Consider the following 18835-nt stretch of genomic DNA (forward strand, 5'->3'; position numbering starts at 1 on the left):
AGTCACGGATAGAGCCAGGAGCGGACGTATCAGTGAGGGGCCACTGTCCCCTCCAGAGCAGCCCAGTCACGGATAGAGCCAGGAGCGAACGTATCAGTGAGGGGCCACTGTCCCCTCCAGAGCAGCTCAGTCACGGATAGAGCCAGGAGGGGACGTATCAGTGAGGGGCCACTGTCCCCTCCAGAGCAGCTCAGTCACGGATAGAGCCAGGAGCGAACGTATCAGTGAAGGGCCACTGTCCCCTCCAGAGCAGCTCAGTCACGGATAGAGCCAGGAGCGGACGTATCAGTGAGGGGCCACTGTCCCCTCCAGAGCAGCTCAGTCACGGATAGAGCCAGGAGCGGACGTATCAGTGAGGGGCCACTGTCCCCTCCAGAGCAGCTCAGTCACGGATAGAGCCAGGAGGGGACGTATCAGTGAGGGGCCACTGTCCCCTCCAGAGCAGCTCAGTCACGGATAGAGCCAGGAGCGAACGTATCAGTGAAGGGCCACTGTCCCCTCCAGAGCAGCTCAGTCACGGATAGAGCCAGGAGCGAACGTATCAGTGAAGGGCCACTGTCCCCTCCAGAGCAGCTCAGTCACGGATAGAGCCAGGAGCGGACGTATCAGTGAGGGGCCACTGTTCCCTCCAGAGCAGCTCAGTCACGGATAGAGCCAAGAGGGGACGTATCAGTGAAGGGCCACTGTCCCCTCCAGAGCAGCTCAGTCACGGATAGAGCCAGGAGGGGACGTATCAGTGAGGGGCCACTGTTCCCTCCAGAGCAGCTCAGTCACGGATAGAGCCAAGAGGGGACGTATCAGTGAGGGGCCACTGTTCCCTCCAGAGCAGCCCAATCACAGATAGAGCCAGGAGCGGACGTATCAGTGAGGGGCCACTGTCCCCTCCAGAGCAGCCCAATCACAGATAGAGCCAGGAGCGGACGTATCAGTGAGGGGCCACTGTCCCCTCCAGAGCAGCTCAGTCACGGATAGAGCCAGGAGCGAACATATCAGTGAGGGGCCACTGTGCCCTCCAGAGCAGCTCAGTCACGGATAGAGCCAGGAGCGGACGTATCAGTGAGGGGCCACTGTCCCCTCCAGAGCAGCTCAGTCACGGATGGAGCCAGGAGCGAACGTATCAGTGAGGGGCCACTGTCCCCTCCAGAGCAGCCCAGTCACGGATAGAGCCAGGAGCGGACGTATCAGTGAGGGGCCACTGTCCCCTCCAGAGCAGCTTTGTCACGGATAGCACTGTTATTGCAGAGGGCCCATATAGTGTTCTTGCACAGGGGCCTTTTTCTGTCTGTATGTTTTTTATTTTGGAAAGAAAGCTCTTTCCACTAAAGGCTTTAAAGGGGTGGTTCACCCATATTTTTTATTGTCTCAAATACCTTGTGTTGTCAATAGTGCCTGTGAGAGGCGCTATTGCAGACCGCTGCTCCCCGTCCAGTGACGTACCCGTCCAATGCAGGGAGCAGATGGGCTCAGAATGCAGCCGGCTGCACGGATGTGACGAGGCAGCATTGGACGGGTACGTCACTGGACGGGGAACAGCGGTCTGCAATAACGCCTCTCACAGGCACTATTGACAACACAAGGTATTTGAGAGAAACATTGTTTCTCAATATATCGATCTAGACAATAACAAATATGGGTGAACCACCCCTTTAATCTTGCTCCACTTCATGAAAATCTGTTCCATCGTGTTGATGTAAAATATATCCGACCCCCTGCACTGGACTCAAGTGCCACTTATCTTACCATTTTGATGCTGCCTTCAACAAATAAATAAAAACAAGGAGGGAAGGATAGGGAAAGTCTAATTAAAGTACATTAGAAAAGAGATTAGATTATTATAAAAACAGACATTTAGGAATAAAATGAATAGTTTTGGACAACCCCCACTTTTGCTATCTCCTCTGAGCACAGCACAATGTAGGAAAGGAGACCCTGATTCCAACAATATATCACTTACTGCAGTTTACTGGGAGCAGCAGTTGTGACACAATTAATGTTCTTGGATGTAGCTCAGTTCATAAAGCTGCCCACGCCACAGCTCTCTGTATACATTGTATATTGACAGTGAGCTGCTCATCGGAAGGGGGTGTGGCTAGATCAAGGACACCTGGTCTGGCAGTGATAATCTCCTGCTGATAAAACAGTCATTGTAGTGAAACTACAGCACACAGCCTAATAAATGAGATGCTATGATTAAAGGTGGTTCAGCTAGAAACATGTAGAGTACACATTCTCTTAGGGTGGATTCTCACTTGCGAGTTTCTCGCAGTAGAGCAATGTGAGAAAAACTCGCATTGGAATCGGACAAATGTTAGTGAATGATTCAGCTCGCCTTTGCATTTTTTTTTCTCAGTCCAAATCAGGCTGAGAAAAAAATCGCAGCATGCTGCTTTTTTGCGAGTTTCTCGGTGAGTCTCTCCAATGCAAGTCTATGGGAGCGTGTAAAAAATCGGATGTCACGGGACGGCACTCACACACATTTCTCGCATGTTTCCTAAAACACTGGAAACGAGTGATATGTCACAATGTCTGTCAATCTCTATTCTCTTGTCAGTCGGTCTCTCCCTCTCGGTCTCTATTCTCTGTCTGTCGGTCGGTCTGTTGGTCGGTCACTATCTCTGTCCCTCTCTCTCTGTCCGTGTCGGTCTATCCCTCTGCCCCCCCTCTCTCATACTCACCGATCCCCGGCGCGGCGCTGCATGGCGTTCACACTGCTCTGGCGGCTTCTCTTTTGAAAAAGCCGGCCGCTCATTATTCAATCTCGTATTCCCTGCTTTCCACGCCCACCGGCACCTATGATTGGTTGCAGTCAGACATGCCCCCACAATGAGTGACAGCTGTCTCACTGCAACCAATCACAACAGCCGGTGGGCGTGTCTATGCTGTGCCTTTAAAAATAAATAAATAAAAAAATCGGTGTGCGGTCCCCCCAATTTTAATACCAGCCAAATAAAGCCAGACGGCTGAAGGCTGGTATTCTCAGGATGGGGAGCTCCACATTATGGGGAGCCCCCCAGCCTAACAATATCAGCCAGTAGCCGCCCAGAATTGCTGCATCCATTAGATGCGACTGTTCTGGGACAGTACCAGGCTCATCCTGATTTGCCCTGGTGCGTTGGCAAACGGGGTAATAAGGAGTTAATGGCAGCCCATACCTGCCAATAAGTCCTAGATTAATCATTGCAGGCGTCTATGAGACACCCGCAATGATTAACCTGCAAATTAAAGTTAATAAACACACAGTTAAAAAAATCCTTTCTCTATCGCTTTTATTGGGGGACACAGGACCATGGGTGTATGCTGCTGTGACTAGGAGACTGACACTAAGTGAACATAAAAAGAGTTAGCTCCTCCCTGGCAGTGTACACCCTGAGCCGGAGGCGGATCTACGACAGTTTTTGCTTAGTGTCGTAGGAGTCTGAAGTGGGCCCATATCTCTGTGGGCCAACCTAAGCCTAGGCTATTCTTCTTTTCCGTTTTTCGCTATTACGGCGCCGCTCAGCCTTCTCATTTTCTATTCTTTTGTCTCTTCTGCAGAGTTAAAGTCCCTGCAACAGAGAGCACCCCTCCCCTTCTCCATCCCTTCGGGTACCGTGCCCAGGGGTGTTGAGGCTCGAGATGTCAAGCCCTCTCCCCCTCCAGCCCTACGGTACCGTCCCAGGACTGCTTGGGGTTGAGCGTTTGTAAGGGCACACTCCCCGTCCTCCCCTACGGTACCGTCCCAGGGGTGTCTCTGGTGGAGGCAGCGAGGGCTCTCTGCATCACCCAGTGGATCCCCCATCCAGGAACCGGTGAGAGGATCACAGGCTCTTCAGCGCAGAAGCGCTCAGCTGCTTCATGCCTCCCCCAGCGTTTACCCTTCTACCCTGGGCCCAGGCAGAGGATCCGGTCACTGCAGCGCAGGAGCGCTCTGCAGTGTTTCCCACAGCTCCTCAGCATTCCCCCCTGATGTCTCCCAGGGGCAGACTGGACTCACCGGCAGCCGCAGCAGGCAAGGATGGGGCTGAGGATCAGAGCGACACCGCCAGGACGCAGGTAAGATCTTCTCCGCTCGCAGCGCTGCGCTCCCGGCGGCCGCCCACTAATTTAGTCCCCGGCTTGGGGCCTACCTCAGGCCGGAGCGCTCCGCCCCCCCGTTCGCGCGCGCTTTTCCGGCCACGCCCCCTGCATGTTCTGCCCGGAGACAAGCCAGCCAGCCCCTCAGCATGCCCCCCGCAGTTAAAGAAAAAAAAAAAAAAGCAAAAGCCCACGCTTCCTGCATCTGCTCACCTCAGCACAGGCAGGCCGGTGAGCAGCGGCAGTACGATTATCCTGGTGCTGTCCCAGCTACTCTGAGACCCCTGCTGACCTGGGAAGGACACAGGACCTGGGTGAGTGCTGCTCCTGATTACAACCAGCGACTTTTTACCTTATTTCTTTCTTCTTCTTTCTTTTCCTATCTCCTGTCTCCTCCCTAGTGTCACTAGTGAGTCTCCTGAGCAGCCATGCCTAATTCTAAGTCTTCCCGATCCAAACAGGCCCCCTTTATAATGTATTTTGCGTGCACGTCCTGCAACGAAAAATTCTCCCAAGGCCAGGCTATGCCCCTTTGCTCGGCTTGCGTCCCTGACCCACAGCCCACGCAGATTGCCCCAGACGCCGCCAGCCCCCCGTCCCCGTCACTACTGCAGCAGTACAGGACGCCACGGGCTCCAATGCGTTCCCTCCCCCGGAGTGGTTGACTTCCCTCTCCCAGTCGGTGGACTGTCTTTCAAGGGTGTCGCTGTCCATCGCGCAGGCGTTGCATTCGCTCCCTACGCCCAGCCATGCCCCCCAGGTCAAGCCGTCGCAGGACGACAGTCGGTCTGACCCAGACCCGGCTACTGGAGCGCGGAAGCGGACCCGCACAGTCTCCTCTTCCAGTTCCTCCCAGAGGTCTCTCTCCCCTCCAAGGCCCGAGTACCACTCGTCTCCGGGACCGTCTGATATTTCAGGAGAAAAGTCGGATACAGCCTCACTGCTGGACTCTGATCAGGCAGCCGATGTCAGGCGCATGGTGGACAGTCTGGTCGAAGCGGTAAATAAAACGCTGAAGCTCCAGATGGGCTCCGTCACCACCCAGAGCTCGCAGGTATCCTTCAAGCGGGTTAAGCGTGCCCACAGGCATTTCTGTGACCATCCAGAATTTGCTGAGATTCTACGCAAGCACAGACAGCAACTGGACAGGATATTCAACATTGGTAAGTCAATTGATTTACACTATCCCTTCCCAGAGGATCTCAGGAAAGAATGGGCAGGCTCACCTGTGGTCGACCCTCCGGTTTCCCGCCTGGCCTCTCGTACAGTTCTATCTCTGCCGAACGGGACATCGCTCCGAGACGCCACGGATCGGAACACCGAGGGACTCGCCTGTTCTGCTTTTGAAGCGGCAGGCGCAGCCCTGTCGCCTGCTTTCGCCGCCGTCTGGGTAGCTAAGGCCATGGTGGCCTGGGCCGACACCCTCCGCAGAGGTCTTCGCCCAGGGTCTAGCGATCCCGAGTTCGCCAACATGGCGGCACAGATTGCTCTAGCGGGTGAGTATATCATCAATGCATCTCTGTCAGCAGCCAACTGCGCAGCACAAGCGGCTAGCAACACTGTGGCAATCCGTCGGGCGATCTGGCTTAGAGCCTGGAATGCAGACTCTGCTTCTAAAAAATCCCTTACCGCCCTCCCGGTTACAGGAGGTCGGCTGATTGGGGACAGGCTCGATCAGATTATCGCCGAGACTACGGAAGGAAAGAGCACCTCTCTTCCACAGCTGAGACCGAGACATATTCCGCGTCGCCAGCCGACCTCAAGGTTTCAGCCTTTTCGCAGCTTCAGTTCCACTACACATCCTAGGAGGAACAGATCCCCGCAGAGAAACAGGCAGAACCCATCCTTCCAAACAAACCCTTCCTGGCGTTCTAGGCCACGCCAGCCAGCCAAATCAACATCTAGATCACAGCGCTACTCGTGGTCTTCGCGCGCCAGCGCAGACCAGGTGGGCGGGCGCCTTTCTCATTTCCAACACGTCTGGCTGCCTTTGATCATGGACGCCTGGGTCAGAGAAATCCTAGTCTCAGGGTACAAAATAGAGTTCTCATCAATTCCTCCAAGTCAGACGCGCGAGCTCACCCCTTTTTTCATGCCATCGAATCTCTGCACCGCTCAGGGGTCGTGATTCCAGTTCCAAGTTCGGAACGTTTCAAGGGAGTCTACTCAAATCTCTTCGTTGTCCCCAAAAAGGATGGCACTGTGCGTCCTGTTCTCGACCTCAAGATTCTCAACAGGTACGTCAAACCCCGAAAGTTTCGTATGGAGTCCCTCCGATCGGTGATTGCCTCCATGGAGGTCGGCGAATTCCTCGCCTCTCTGGACATACAGGACGCATATCTGCACATCCTGAATGCCCATCAGCACCAGAAATTCCTGCGCTTCGCTATAGCAGAAGATCATTATCAGTTTACTGCCCTACCTTTCGGCCTCGCGTCTGCGCCACGAGTGTTCACGAAGGTCATGGCTGCTGCCATGTCTATCCTACACTCCAGAGGAGTTTTGGTGATCCCGTACCTGGACGACTTGCTGATCAAAGGGTCTTCTTTCAACGACTGTCTCCTAAGTGTTCAGGTCACCATCAATACTCTGTCCCGACTAGGCTGGCTCATCAATCTGAAGAAGTCCTCTCTGACCCCGGCCCTCCGGATTACCTTCCTAGGCATGGAGTTCGATACCATCCAAGGACGCGTGTCCCTCCCACAGGAAAAGATTGTCTCTCTCCGGAAGGACCTCCAGACCCTCCGCCACTCCAGAGCGGTGTCCATACGCTTTGGTATGAGAGTCCTCGGTCGGATGGTGGCGGCAATAGAGGCGGTTCCGTTTGCCCGCTTCCACCTTCGTCCCCTTCAGCTATCCCTGCTGATCAAATGGGACAAGTCACTAACTTAGATCGCAAGATACTTTTGCCCCCGGAAACCCACCGCTCGCTTCTTTGGTGGACCAACAGCCAAAATCTTTCCAAAGGAATGTCATTCTTACCGGTACACTGGCAGACAGTCACCACCGATGCCAGGCTTCTGGGCTGGGGAGCAGTGCTCCATCAACACACGGCTCACGGTCAGTGGTCCTCCCAGGAAAGCCGGCTCCCGATCAACGTTTTGGAGAACAGGGCGGTCCTCCGAGCTCTGCAGACGTTTCAGCGCTTTATACAAGGATCGCCAATCAGGATCCAGTCGGACAACACCACGGCTGTGGCATACATCTATCACCAGGGCGGCACGAGGAGCGTCATGGCGATGAGAGAGGTGAAGAAGATCATACAGTGGGCAGAGTCTCACCACTCCAGGATCTCCGCGGTACATATCCCCGGCGTGGAAAATTGGGCAGCCGACTACCTCAGCAGACAGGGTCTGGCGTCGGGCAAATGGTCTCTCAACAGAGAAGTTTTCGAACAGATCTACAACAGATGGGGGGACTCCGGATGTGGACCTAATGGCCTCTCTGTTCAACAATCAAGTCCCACAGTTCATCTCCCGTTACCACGACCAGCAGGCGCTAGGAGTCGACGCTCTCATCCTTCTGTGGAATCAGTTCAGACTACCATTCATCTTCCCACCGCTTCCACTGATCCCAAGAGTCCTCAAGAAAATCCAAGCAGAGGGCATTCCAGTGATTCTCATTGCCCCAGAATGGCCCAGGCGAGCGTGGTTCGCAGAACTCGCACAGCTCATCGCAGACACCTCATGGCGGCTCCCAGATCGGCCAGACCTGCTGTCTCAAGGTCCACTCTTCCATCAAAATTCAGGGGTTCTCAATTTGACGGCATAGCTCTTGAATCTTGGCTACTAACCCAGTCAGGCTTTGCTCCAGAGGTGATACAGACTATGGTCAGGGCTCGAAAGCCTTCATCGTCAAAGATCTACTACCGGACCTGGAAGGCCTTTTTTCAGTGGTGCGAGGTCAACGGCAATTCCTCCCCGTTAGTTCTGTCACTCCCGGCGCTACTGGCTTTCCTTCAGGCAGGTTTACAAGCGGGTCTCTCGCTGGCGACTATCAAGGGGCAGGTTTCGGCTGTCTGTCCTTTTCCAAAGAAATCTAGCATCGCGTCCACAGGTCAAGACGTTCATCCAGGGAGTCGCCCATCTGGTTCCACCCTATCGTTCTCCGCTAGAACCATGGGACCTTAATCTGGTTTTAGGATCCCTCCAACTGGCTCCATTTGAACCCCTCAAAGAATCCTCATTCTCACACTTATCCTGGAAAGTGGCCTTTTTGGTGGCGGTCACATCAATCAGGAGAACGTCTGAACTGGCAGCTCTTTTGTGTCGGTCACCTTTTCTTCTTTTCCACCAGGACAAGGTTGTCCTGCGCCCGTCTCCTGCTTTCCTGCCGAAGGTAGTGTCTCCTTTTCACCTGAATGAGGAGATCGTGCTTCCATCTTTTTGTCCGGCACCCACTCGCTCCTTGGAGAGGTCACTGCACACTCTGGATCTAGTGCGAGCCCTCAGGACTTGCGTCTTGAGAACTGCGCCTTTCCGCAAATCGGACAACCTGTTCGTCCTGCCTTCTGGCTCCAAGAGGGGCATTCCGGCGTCCAAGGCTACCATTGCAAGTTGGATCAGGTCAGCCATATCAGAGGCCTACCGGATCAGGGACAAGTCCCCTCCGAGGGGAGTAAAAGCCCATTCCACCCGTGCAGTTGGGGCGTCTTGGGCAATCAGACACCAGGCGTCAGCCACCATGTGGTCCAGCCTTCATACCTTCGCCAGGTTTTACCAGGTCCACACCCAGGCATCAGCGGATGCCTGCCTTGGGAGAAAGGTGTGCGACGGCCGCCTGCAACACCTATGAAAAAGTAGTATACAGTTGGACAGAGCTTTCTCACAGAATTTTGTGATTTGTTTTTGGATTTGTAGGATTGCTTCTGTACCCACCCAGAGACTGCTTTTGGACGTCCCATGGTCCTGTGTCCCCCCAATGAAAGCGATAGAAGGATTTTTGTGTACTCACCGTAAAATCTCTTTCTCTGAGTCTTCATTGGGGGACACAGCACCCACCCTGTTTGAATTGTGAGGTCTTAGTTTGCCGGATGTTCTCGGTTCTTTACAGGACAATGTGTTTTTTTCCACCCGGCTATTATACGTTTATATATACGTTTTCATAAGGCACTGTGTTTTCACCACACGTTTTCTCTTGGTATTACCTTGTTTAGTTATGGTTGTTCAGGTTTCTCCTACTACTGCTTGTACACTAAACTGGCGTAGATCTGCCTCTGGCTCAGGGTGTACACTGCCAGGGAGAAGCTAACTCTCTTTATGTTCACTTGGTGTCAGCCTCCTAGTCACAGCAGCATACACCCATGGTCCTGTGTCCCCCAATGAAGACTCAGAGAAAGAGATTTTACGGTGAGTACACAAAAATCCTTCTATTTGAAATAATAAAATAAAACCAAGACCCTCGTTCACCACTTTCTTAAGTCCTCAAATAACCCATCCTTGTCCTACGTAATCCACGGAGGTCCCGCGACGCTCTCAGCTCTGCTACATGAAGGTGACAGGAGCAGCAGAAGACATCGCCGCTCCTGTCAGCTCCACGCAGCAACTGAGGTGAGTATCGCGATCAGCTGATGATGTCACTCAGGTTACTCGCGGCCACCGCTGGATCCTCCAACAGTGACAGCAAGTCGCCCGAGTGACAGCGATGAAGTCACAGGTGAATTCCAGTCACGGGGGGAGAATACAGCTAACCGCGTGTAACCTGAGTGACAGTAGCGCTAATCGCGCTGCTCAATTCAGTCACTCAGGGGATTAGCGGTCACCGGTGAGTCCATCACGGGTGACCTCTAATCGGGATGCGACACAGAGCCGCGGCATGACAATGAAGTCGGGTGAAGTTCACCCGAGTTCATTCTGATCGTGCGGCTCTCTGTGTCTGCTGTCGTCTGCCATTCAGCTCTGCTACATGGCTGTCTGTGTCTGCTGTCAGCGGCCATGTAGCAGAGCTGAATGGCAGATGACATAGTAAAAACGGATCCCCTATGCATTACACACGCTAGGCAAGTCATTAATTAAAAAAAAAAAAAATAGCATCGCACTTGCGTTACACTCGGACCTAACGTGAACTAAAATCAGCCAAGTTTTTTTCAGTCCAATTGGACCGATTTTACTCGCATAGATGTGTTTCCAGCCTTATGGATCCTCTTTAAATTACTTTTTAATGGACATCTAATAAATTGTTTGCATTGTACCAGATGGAAGTGCTGAGTTTTGCTTTTCTCTGTTTTGTCACTTTTATATATTGGTATTCCTACCAACAGAAAAAAGTGCCCTCCAATTTTGTATTTCTCCTATAGTGGATTATTTTAACAGCAAGTGGTGGTAAGCTTTGTCTTTCTCTATCCTAATAAGTGACACATCTGTGGAATCCGTGTCTCAGCCCCTACCTCAGGCTGCCATCAGATTACGCAGCAAAAACCTGCTGGCAGATCCCCTTTAAAATACAATTCTCTTTTAATTTCCTTCTTTTCTAGATATCTTTGCTCTGTTTGGTGAAAATATATGTGAAAAGAAGTTTCTAGAACTCATTACATTTTGTGTGCATTTGTTATAGTTCTGTTGTGGAGTGTTTGAAATGTAATGTCATAATGTAGACTCTACTCTACTCACTGAAATTGGATATAAAATATATCAAAAACAGCCAGAATATAATAAAAATAACAAAAAACACTCTAGAAATAAGTTCTGGAAACTACATTTCAAATATTTTCACCAAACAGCAAAGATATCCACGAAAGAAAACAATAATAATCTATATAGAAACCAGGACCAAAGAGTGAGACCGTAACATCTGCTGGACACAACCTACAAGAAAGTAGGGAACAAATACTAATGAATCCTGGACTTTTCCACATCAATATTGTCATAGTTTTAAATATCTTCTTTTTATACAGAGTATTTTAATATGGTTTCAATAGAATATTAGTTTTATTAGTAACTTGTAATGTCACCTGTACTTAATGTATTGTTGTGTGTTAAAGGGAACCATCCAGCAGGCTTTTGTTATATAAAGTACAGGCAGTGCCATATTGACACTAGGATGGTGATTCTAATCATGTCTGCAGTTTAGAGATTGGATGCTTGATTGGTGAAAAATCCTTTATAAACCTTCAGAAAAGACGTCATTGGTGCAGTGGCGTGAGCATTGGGGTGGAACTATGTGGGTTGGATCCTCATGAATGATTTCCCCTCCTGCCTTGCCTCCTTTTCTGCATTTAAATTTTGTGTGCCACCACCATTGCGATGTTGGCGACGTGTGCACATTGCTAGAATGACATTGTCTTCAGTCATATGCCGCTGGAATCGGCACATGCATGTAATGTGATCTCAGGTGCTATTTGTTATAAAGTGAACCTGTCAGGTCCAATATGCACCCAGATCCATGAGCAGTTTTGTGTGCATATTGCTAATCCCTGCCTAACCGTCCCTGTATACACTAGCAGAAACAGAAGTTCCAGGCGGCACACAATCCTTCAAGGTGCACGTGTCCAAGGAAGGCATCCACAGTATAATTGATACAAAGGACCGGCACTCCAAATCTTCTGAAATATTTTTGTAGTTTATTCCATCATAATATACAGGCGTATATTATGATGGAATAAACTACAAAAATATTTCAGAAGATTTGGAGTGCCGGTCCTTTGTATCAATTAATTATGTATACACTAGCATAGATAAAGAGATCTTTAGAAAAGTATTTCTAAAGATCTTATATGATATGCTAATGAGCAAGGGGACTAGTCCCAAGGGCGTTATTTTCCTTGTCTAGTCGGCTCCATTAGCATGTTAGTACACCCCCGTGGGCGTGCTAACATGTTAATGAATGTGCAGTGTCAGAGGATGATCTCACTCACATCTCTGCTGCTATCGCCACCTGGATTTCGGCTCCGTGCGCATGATCCGGACTTCCGGTCATGTGCACTACTTCAGTTTGAAGCCAGAATGCGTACACCCGGCTTCCTAGTGCGCATGACCCAAACTCCGGGGTCATGTACACTGAGCTGAAATCCAGCATCAGGCAGTGATGGCAGCAGAGAGGTGAGTGAGATCATCCTGTAACGCTGCACATTCATTAGCATGGTAGCATGCCCACAGGGGTGTACTAACATGCTAATGAGCCAACTACCAAGGGAAGCAACGCCCTTGGGTCTAGTCCCCGCACTCATTAGCATATGGTAAAAGATCTATAGAAACACTTTTTCTAAAGATCTCTTTATCTAGGCTAGTGTATACAGGGACAGTTAAGGTCCAGTCACACTAAGCAACTTACCAGCGATCCCAACAACGATAGGGATCGCTGGTAAGTTGCTAGGAGGTTGCTGGTGAGCTGTCACACTGCGACGCTCCAGCGATCCCACCAGCAACCTGACCTGGCAGGGATCGCTGGAGCGTGGCTACACGAGTTGCTGGTGAGCTCACCAGCAACCAGTGACCAGCCCCCAGTCTCCTAGTTACAGCACACATCAGGTTAATTAACCCGATGTGTGCTGCAGCTAAATGTGCACAGAGCAGGGAGCAGCGCACACTGAGCGCTGGCTCCTTGCTCTCCTAGTTACAGCACACATCGGGTTAATTGCCTGATGTGTGCTGCAGCTACATGTGCACAGAGCAGGAGCCGGCACTGACAGTGAGAGCGGAGGAGGCTGGTATCAAAGGTAAATATCGGGTAACCAAGGACAGGGCTTCTTGGTTACCCGATGTTTACATTGGTTACCAGCCTCCACAGAAGCCGGCTCCTGCTCACTGCACATTAGTTGTTGCTGTCTGGCTGTCACACACAGCGATCTGTGCTTCACAGCAGGACAGCAACAACTAAAAAATGGCCCAGGACATTCAGCAACAACCAACGACCTCACAGCAGGGGCCAGGTTGTTGCTGGATGTCACACACAGCAACATCGCTAGCAACGTCACAAAAGTTGTTCGTTACCAGCGATGTTGCTAGCGATGTTGCTTAGTGTGACGGGGCCTTTAGGCAGGGATTAGCAATATGCACCCAGAACTGCTCGTGGTTCTGGGTGCATATTACACCTGACAGGTTTCATTTAAGACTCTGGAGATGGCTGAGCAGCAGAGGCACATGCGCTGCTGGAAAAAAATTCAATCTCCGGTTACGCCATCCTTCATATTCATCTTCACAATGTCTTAAAACAAATGGTGTCGTAAATCGCCGTACGCACATGTGCCAGTTTTTGCACCATTTTATTGAAGACCACGTCACACTAGCAATTCACACGCCGCCAACATTGGCAATGGCAGTGACACCGCAAAATGTCAGTAACGAAAAGGATATAAGCCAGGAGGGGAATCATTCCAGAGTACCTGACCCACACAGTACCGCCCTGATACTCAAGCCGCTGCATCAATTAAGACATTTTTACAGAACTTTTCAGCATTGAATCTCTGAACTGAAGGTATGATTAGAATCAGCATCCTAGTGCCAGTATGGCACTGCCTGTACTTTATATGTGAAAAGCCTGCTGGCTGGCTCCCTTTTAATTACATATTGCCTTGTATGTAATGTTAGCATTCAACCATGCTCACCACGTGGAAGTTTACCACTAAAACGATTGGTTTGTTTTATCGCTTAAACAGGTATTTAAACCCCCCATATCCATCCAACTGACGAAGGCTCTGGTGCGGGGCTGAAAATCCACTTGTGTATTTGCAGGATCTCTGAATACATGATAGCAGCTTTCCTTACCTGCTCCTTCCGTGGACCGCACTCTCCTGTATTCCTCCTATTACATCCCAGCATATCCACTACCCCAACACATACCTGATCAGGAAAGAAGAGTTGCAGCAGCCGCAAACAGAGGTAGGTGTATAATTGTGCCCTCCAGTCACCTCTACTAGAAACGTATCCAGACGTAAGAATATCCCTTCGTCAACTACAGGTGTAAAAGATATTTGTTCTATATATGACGCTAAAACTGAGTTTACTTTTCAGCTTTTTTTCCCCAGTGACATCCAGAGTTTCCAAGGGCCGTGTGGATGGTGTTCTGCGGTCGGGTTAACCCCATTACGGGGTCATTGGACTGGGTAGAAGAGGATGAGAATTATGATTATCACCAAGAGATTGCCCGGTTAGTGGGATCGATACTGAAAATGCAGAATACTGTTATTAGCAGCCACTGTCCGCACACAGGATCCTGCTGCCGGACATTATCTGTACTAGGTTCACTGTTAGGCAGAAAAACTACAGAGTAGGAAAAAAAAAAAGAGGAGAGAGGCACAGGAACTAGTCGGGTATATTCCACCTTTTAAAAGGTCTAGGCACGGGAGAGCCTGGGGTCAAATAGCCCTTCTGGTGGGGACACTCAGCCTCAGGAAGCAATTCTGACCTCATGAACCCTCCCGATGAAGCCTAAGGTGTCTTGAAGAATGTGATGCAGAGAAGAAAATGGTAATGTCTGTTGACATTTATCTGATTCGCCAAATGCTTTATGCTTGTAGACATCACATCGTAGCAGATCCATTAGAAATTTTTATTCTCTGTTTGTGGTGACCAGCAAGCACCCAACGTCTAGAACTGAGGTCTCAAACACGCGGGCCGCATGCGGCCCCTCAGGATGCTTTTTGCAGCCCATAGGCATGTGCCCCACTGACGATCGTGGTCTGTGCAGGGGCCACAGATGTCACTGCTTTATTACAGATGAACGTTTTGCCGTTACCACGCAGAATCAAGCTCTCTCTGCACTTTTCCAATGGCAGCCACCCGGCAATCAGATGCAAGCAGGTGATGTCATCTGCATCAGCTGCTTGCCTCTGATTGGGTAGCGGCTGCCATTTGAATAGTGCAATCAGAGGTAAGCAGCTGATGAGTATGACGTCACCTGATTGCATCTGATCGGCAAGCGGCTGCCATTGGAATAGTGCACAGAGAGCTTGACTCTGCACGGCAGCTGCAAAACGTTCATCTGAATATTAGATGAAGAGCTGACAGAGACCCCTGTATCTGCAGCAATCGTCAAGGGGGGCTCATGCCTGCTGGCTGCGAGAAGCAGAGAAGAGGACGCCGAGCGAATAGAGGATAGGGGAGAAGAATATTTTGGTGTGTGTAGAATGGCACAATAGGGGACCAGGATGGGACATTGCTACAAGAAGAGGATCAGTAAAAGGGACATTAATATAAGAAGAGGACCTGCATGGACACATTAGCAAAAGGGGACAAGGCTGTGAGGTTGGGCACATTACTACAGGATGGGGACATGGGTGGGGCACATTTGTTAAAGGGGCAAAAATGGGCACATTGCTATAGGATGGGCACATTACGACAGGATGGGGACAAGGATGAGCACATTATACAGGATGGGGACAAGGATGGGAATATTACTTCAAAAAGGGGAACAGGAGGGGGGACATTACTAAAAGATGTTGGACAAAATTACTATATGGTGGTAATTATAAAACTATATTACTTACAAGAAAGGGATAAAATGTTAAAAAAAAATGTCATGCTTTATTATTTTTTTTTTATGATCATCAAAAATGTTTATGTATTACACTTTTTTTGTTTAAATATGTTTGTTATAATAAACAAGCAAAAATGTTCATATGCAGTGATCCAAAGGTGTAGAGAAAAAAAAATGGTATCAATAAAAATGTCACTTTGTCCTTCAATCAGTGCGCCCCCCCAAGTTATTTATTTTTCTATGTGCGGCCCATACACCAGCTGAGTTTGAGACCTCTGGTCATTTTTCCATATGGTGGGTTATAAGTATCTGAGCACTTGGGGTCCATCTGCTGGGACTCCCACTGTTCATAGCTACAGGGGTCCTATCTCCCTTTTCTGATTGGGGTGTGATGTTTGTTTCATCCATTGTACCGTGACGTGAGGAACACCTACGTGACAGCTGCAGCCAATCACCGGCCTCATGGATCTTGTGCTACATAGTATCACCAGTGAGGAAGTGGTTTGCTGCTGCGATCATGTACGCCATTACATAGTTTAGGGACAGTAACAAAAAAAAACCAAAACAAAACTAGTAGGACCCCTGGCATCACTGCTGGTGTAGTAGGGGATTTAAAAAGTGGTCTTTTCAAGTTTCAATGTTATCCCTTTTACGTTTATACAAACAATTGGGGATAACCTTCCGATTGTTGGGTATGCGAACCTGAGATTTATGGCCCCGAAGAGCCCCTTGTAAATAGAGCGGGGTTGTTCTTGTGAACAGTGGCTCCATTTGCTCTTAATGGGACGCTGGAGACTGAGAGCGATGCTCCTGGGTGGTCTTCAGCACTTGCATAGGGATGACTGGAGCGGCAGACTCCACCCTGGGGCCCTGGTTCTCAGGATCGCTGGAGGTCCCAGCGGTCGGGCAGCCATTGATTGGGAAATCCCATAGATGGGATTAACTTCCTTTTATCGCTCACTTTGGCTCCCTCATAGAGAACAGTGGAGTGACTGGCCAAGCGTTCCTGTGTATGGGGTCTCGGGGGGGAGACAGCGGTCAGTTTAACAATGTCCATTTCCACTGAATGTGCTCGGCTAACTAGACGGCCTTTTTGAATTCCTTATTTTGTTTACCTTTATTTCCTGTAGGTCTTCATATGCCGATATGTTACATGACAAGGACCGTGTAAGTGAGCGGAGGACTTTATTTCTTTCCCAAAAGTATTTAACATTGCATGTTAATAACTTGTAAATAGTCAGTCTTCTCCGGTAATAATCTCTTTACTGTAATATTTAGTTTTATTTGATATCATTTCTGACATTTTGCTTGTGTTCTGTAGAATGAAAAGTATTACCAGGGCATCCTTGCTGCAGTGAGGAGGGTGAAGGACAGAGGAGAAGAGGCCATTGTTCTGGACATTGGGACCGGCACTGGACTGCTGTCCATGATGGCTCTCACAGCCGGGGCCGACTACTGCTTTGCCATTGAGGTGAACTATGATTAATTAGCCTAAAATATAATGTACGCATTGTGTGCACAGCTCTGATACAGGCCTGTGTGTTTCTGTGCTTACAGGCTACAAATGAACCCTGTGTAGTCCACAGGCTGCAGTAAAGTGTTATTTTCCTCTGTTAGCAGCCGCTGCAGTTTAGCAGGGATCGTATATAGTTGGTAGTCCTGAAGCTACCTAGATCTGCAGGGGAAATGTATACACAAAATAGTACTTTACTTCTTATGCAACATCTCATAGGAATATTTGAAAAAAAAGAGATTTAGCATATGTATTGGCCAATGCATGTGAGCCTAATGACCACGACAAGGTGATCACTTATATAGATACCGAGACCCTAACCTGTAATGCGACTATCTTCTTTTTTTTTTTTTTTTTTTTTTTTTTTTTTTTTTTAAATCAGATAAATTTTTATTGCGTTTTTAAAACTTTCATAAACATAACAACAATATGTGAGGGTAGTCCTCACACATACCCCCACCCTCTTCCAGTCGACAGTCTCACCCCTCCACTCTCTGCATCCCTCTTTATTCACATAATGACCTGCCCTCCTTATTTCTCAGCCACTGTGATCTTTCCTTTCCTACCTATAGTCTAAATATCCTATCTTTCAGTAGATGAAATGACGCTAATCCTGGAAAGTCCAGCCACTTGCTCCAGATCTTCTCATATTGAGTTCTCCTTCCCCTTTTAATATAAACATTTTTCTCCATATAAATAATATAATTCACTTTTTCAACAAATTCCTTACGTGTCGGTGCTGTTTCAGATAGCCAATACAAGGCAATTAGTTTCCTTGCTGCATACAACAATCGTGCCGCTGCCAGTTTCTCTTGTTCATCCACCCCCACTTCATCCACATAGCCCAGCACACACACCAGCGGGTTTCTGGGTAGGTCCACTTGCATCACTTATTGAATTAAATTTAACCCCTTCAGCCCCCGGGCACTTTCCTTTTTTGCGTTTTTGTTTTTTGCTCCCCTTCTTCCGAGAGGCGTAACTTTTTTTATTTTTCCATCAATCTTGCCATATGAGGGCTTGTTTTTTGCGGGACGAGTTGTACTTTTAAATGAAACCCTAAGTTTTACCATATAGTGTACTGGAAAACGGCAAAAAAATTCCAAGTGCGGAAAAATTGCAAAAAAAGTGGGATTGTACAATAATTTTTGGGATATTTTATTCACAGTGTTCACTATATGGTAAAACTGATGTGTGGGTATGATGCCTCAGGTCGGTGCGAGTTTGTAGACACCAAACATGTATAGGTTTACTTGTATCTAAGGGGTTAAAAAAATTCACAAGCTTGTCCAAAAAACGTGGCGCACGTTTTGCGCCATTTTCCAAAACACGTAGCGTTCTCATTTCTTTTTCGCTCCTAATTGGGAGACCCAGACAGTGGGGTGTATAGCTACTGCCTCTGGAGGCCGCACAAAGAACTACACTTAAAAGTGTAAGGCCCCTCCCCTTCTGGCTATACACCCTCCCGTAGGAGTACGGATTCCTCAGTTTTAGCTTTGTGCGCAGGAGGTCAGACACGCACGCATAGCTCCATTGTTTTTAGTCAGCAGCAGCTGCTGACTATGTCGGATGGAAGAAAAGAGGGCCCATACAGGGCTCCCAGCATGCTCCCTTCTCACCCCACTGTATGTCGGAGGTGTTTGTAAGGTTGAGGTACCCATTGCGGGTACGGCGGCAGGAGCCCACATGCTGATTCCTTCCCCATCCCTTTTTACAGGGCTCTGGGTGAAGTGGGATTTACTGGTCTCCAGGCACTGAGACCGTGCTCCATCTACAGCCCCTGGAGAAGATGCTGGATGGAGCGGAGTACATCAGGGACATGGCCCTGCTTCCTCAAGGTACTCTGTGTCCCCGTGCATT

At 49.2% G+C, this 18835-nt stretch overlaps 1 protein-coding gene across 5 annotated transcripts in view; it reads left to right on the top strand.

Moving 5' to 3' along the window:
* The window catches only part of PRMT7 (protein arginine methyltransferase 7), a 285356-nt gene that overhangs the window by 1048 nt on the left and 265473 nt on the right, over positions 1–18835 (top strand). For 2 of the 5 annotated variants that reach the window (XM_075325675.1, XM_075325671.1), the window contains exons 2-5: positions 13646–13868; positions 14001–14136; positions 16596–16632; positions 16787–16936. In XM_075325675.1, coding sequence (XP_075181790.1) covers positions 14045–14136; positions 16596–16632; positions 16787–16936 — 279 coding nt within the window. In that variant the 5' untranslated portion in view covers positions 13646–13868; positions 14001–14044. Of the gene's footprint in view, positions 1–3534; positions 4033–13645; positions 13869–14000; positions 14137–16595; positions 16633–16786; positions 16937–18835 lie in introns of those variants that run through there. The other 3 variants (XM_075325674.1, XM_075325672.1, XM_075325673.1) reach the window with 3 other exon arrangements.

The sequence above is a fragment of the Anomaloglossus baeobatrachus genome, chromosome 10 (genome assembly GCF_048569485.1).
Source record: "Anomaloglossus baeobatrachus isolate aAnoBae1 chromosome 10, aAnoBae1.hap1, whole genome shotgun sequence".
Taxonomy (NCBI): Eukaryota; Metazoa; Chordata; class Amphibia; order Anura; family Aromobatidae; genus Anomaloglossus; species Anomaloglossus baeobatrachus.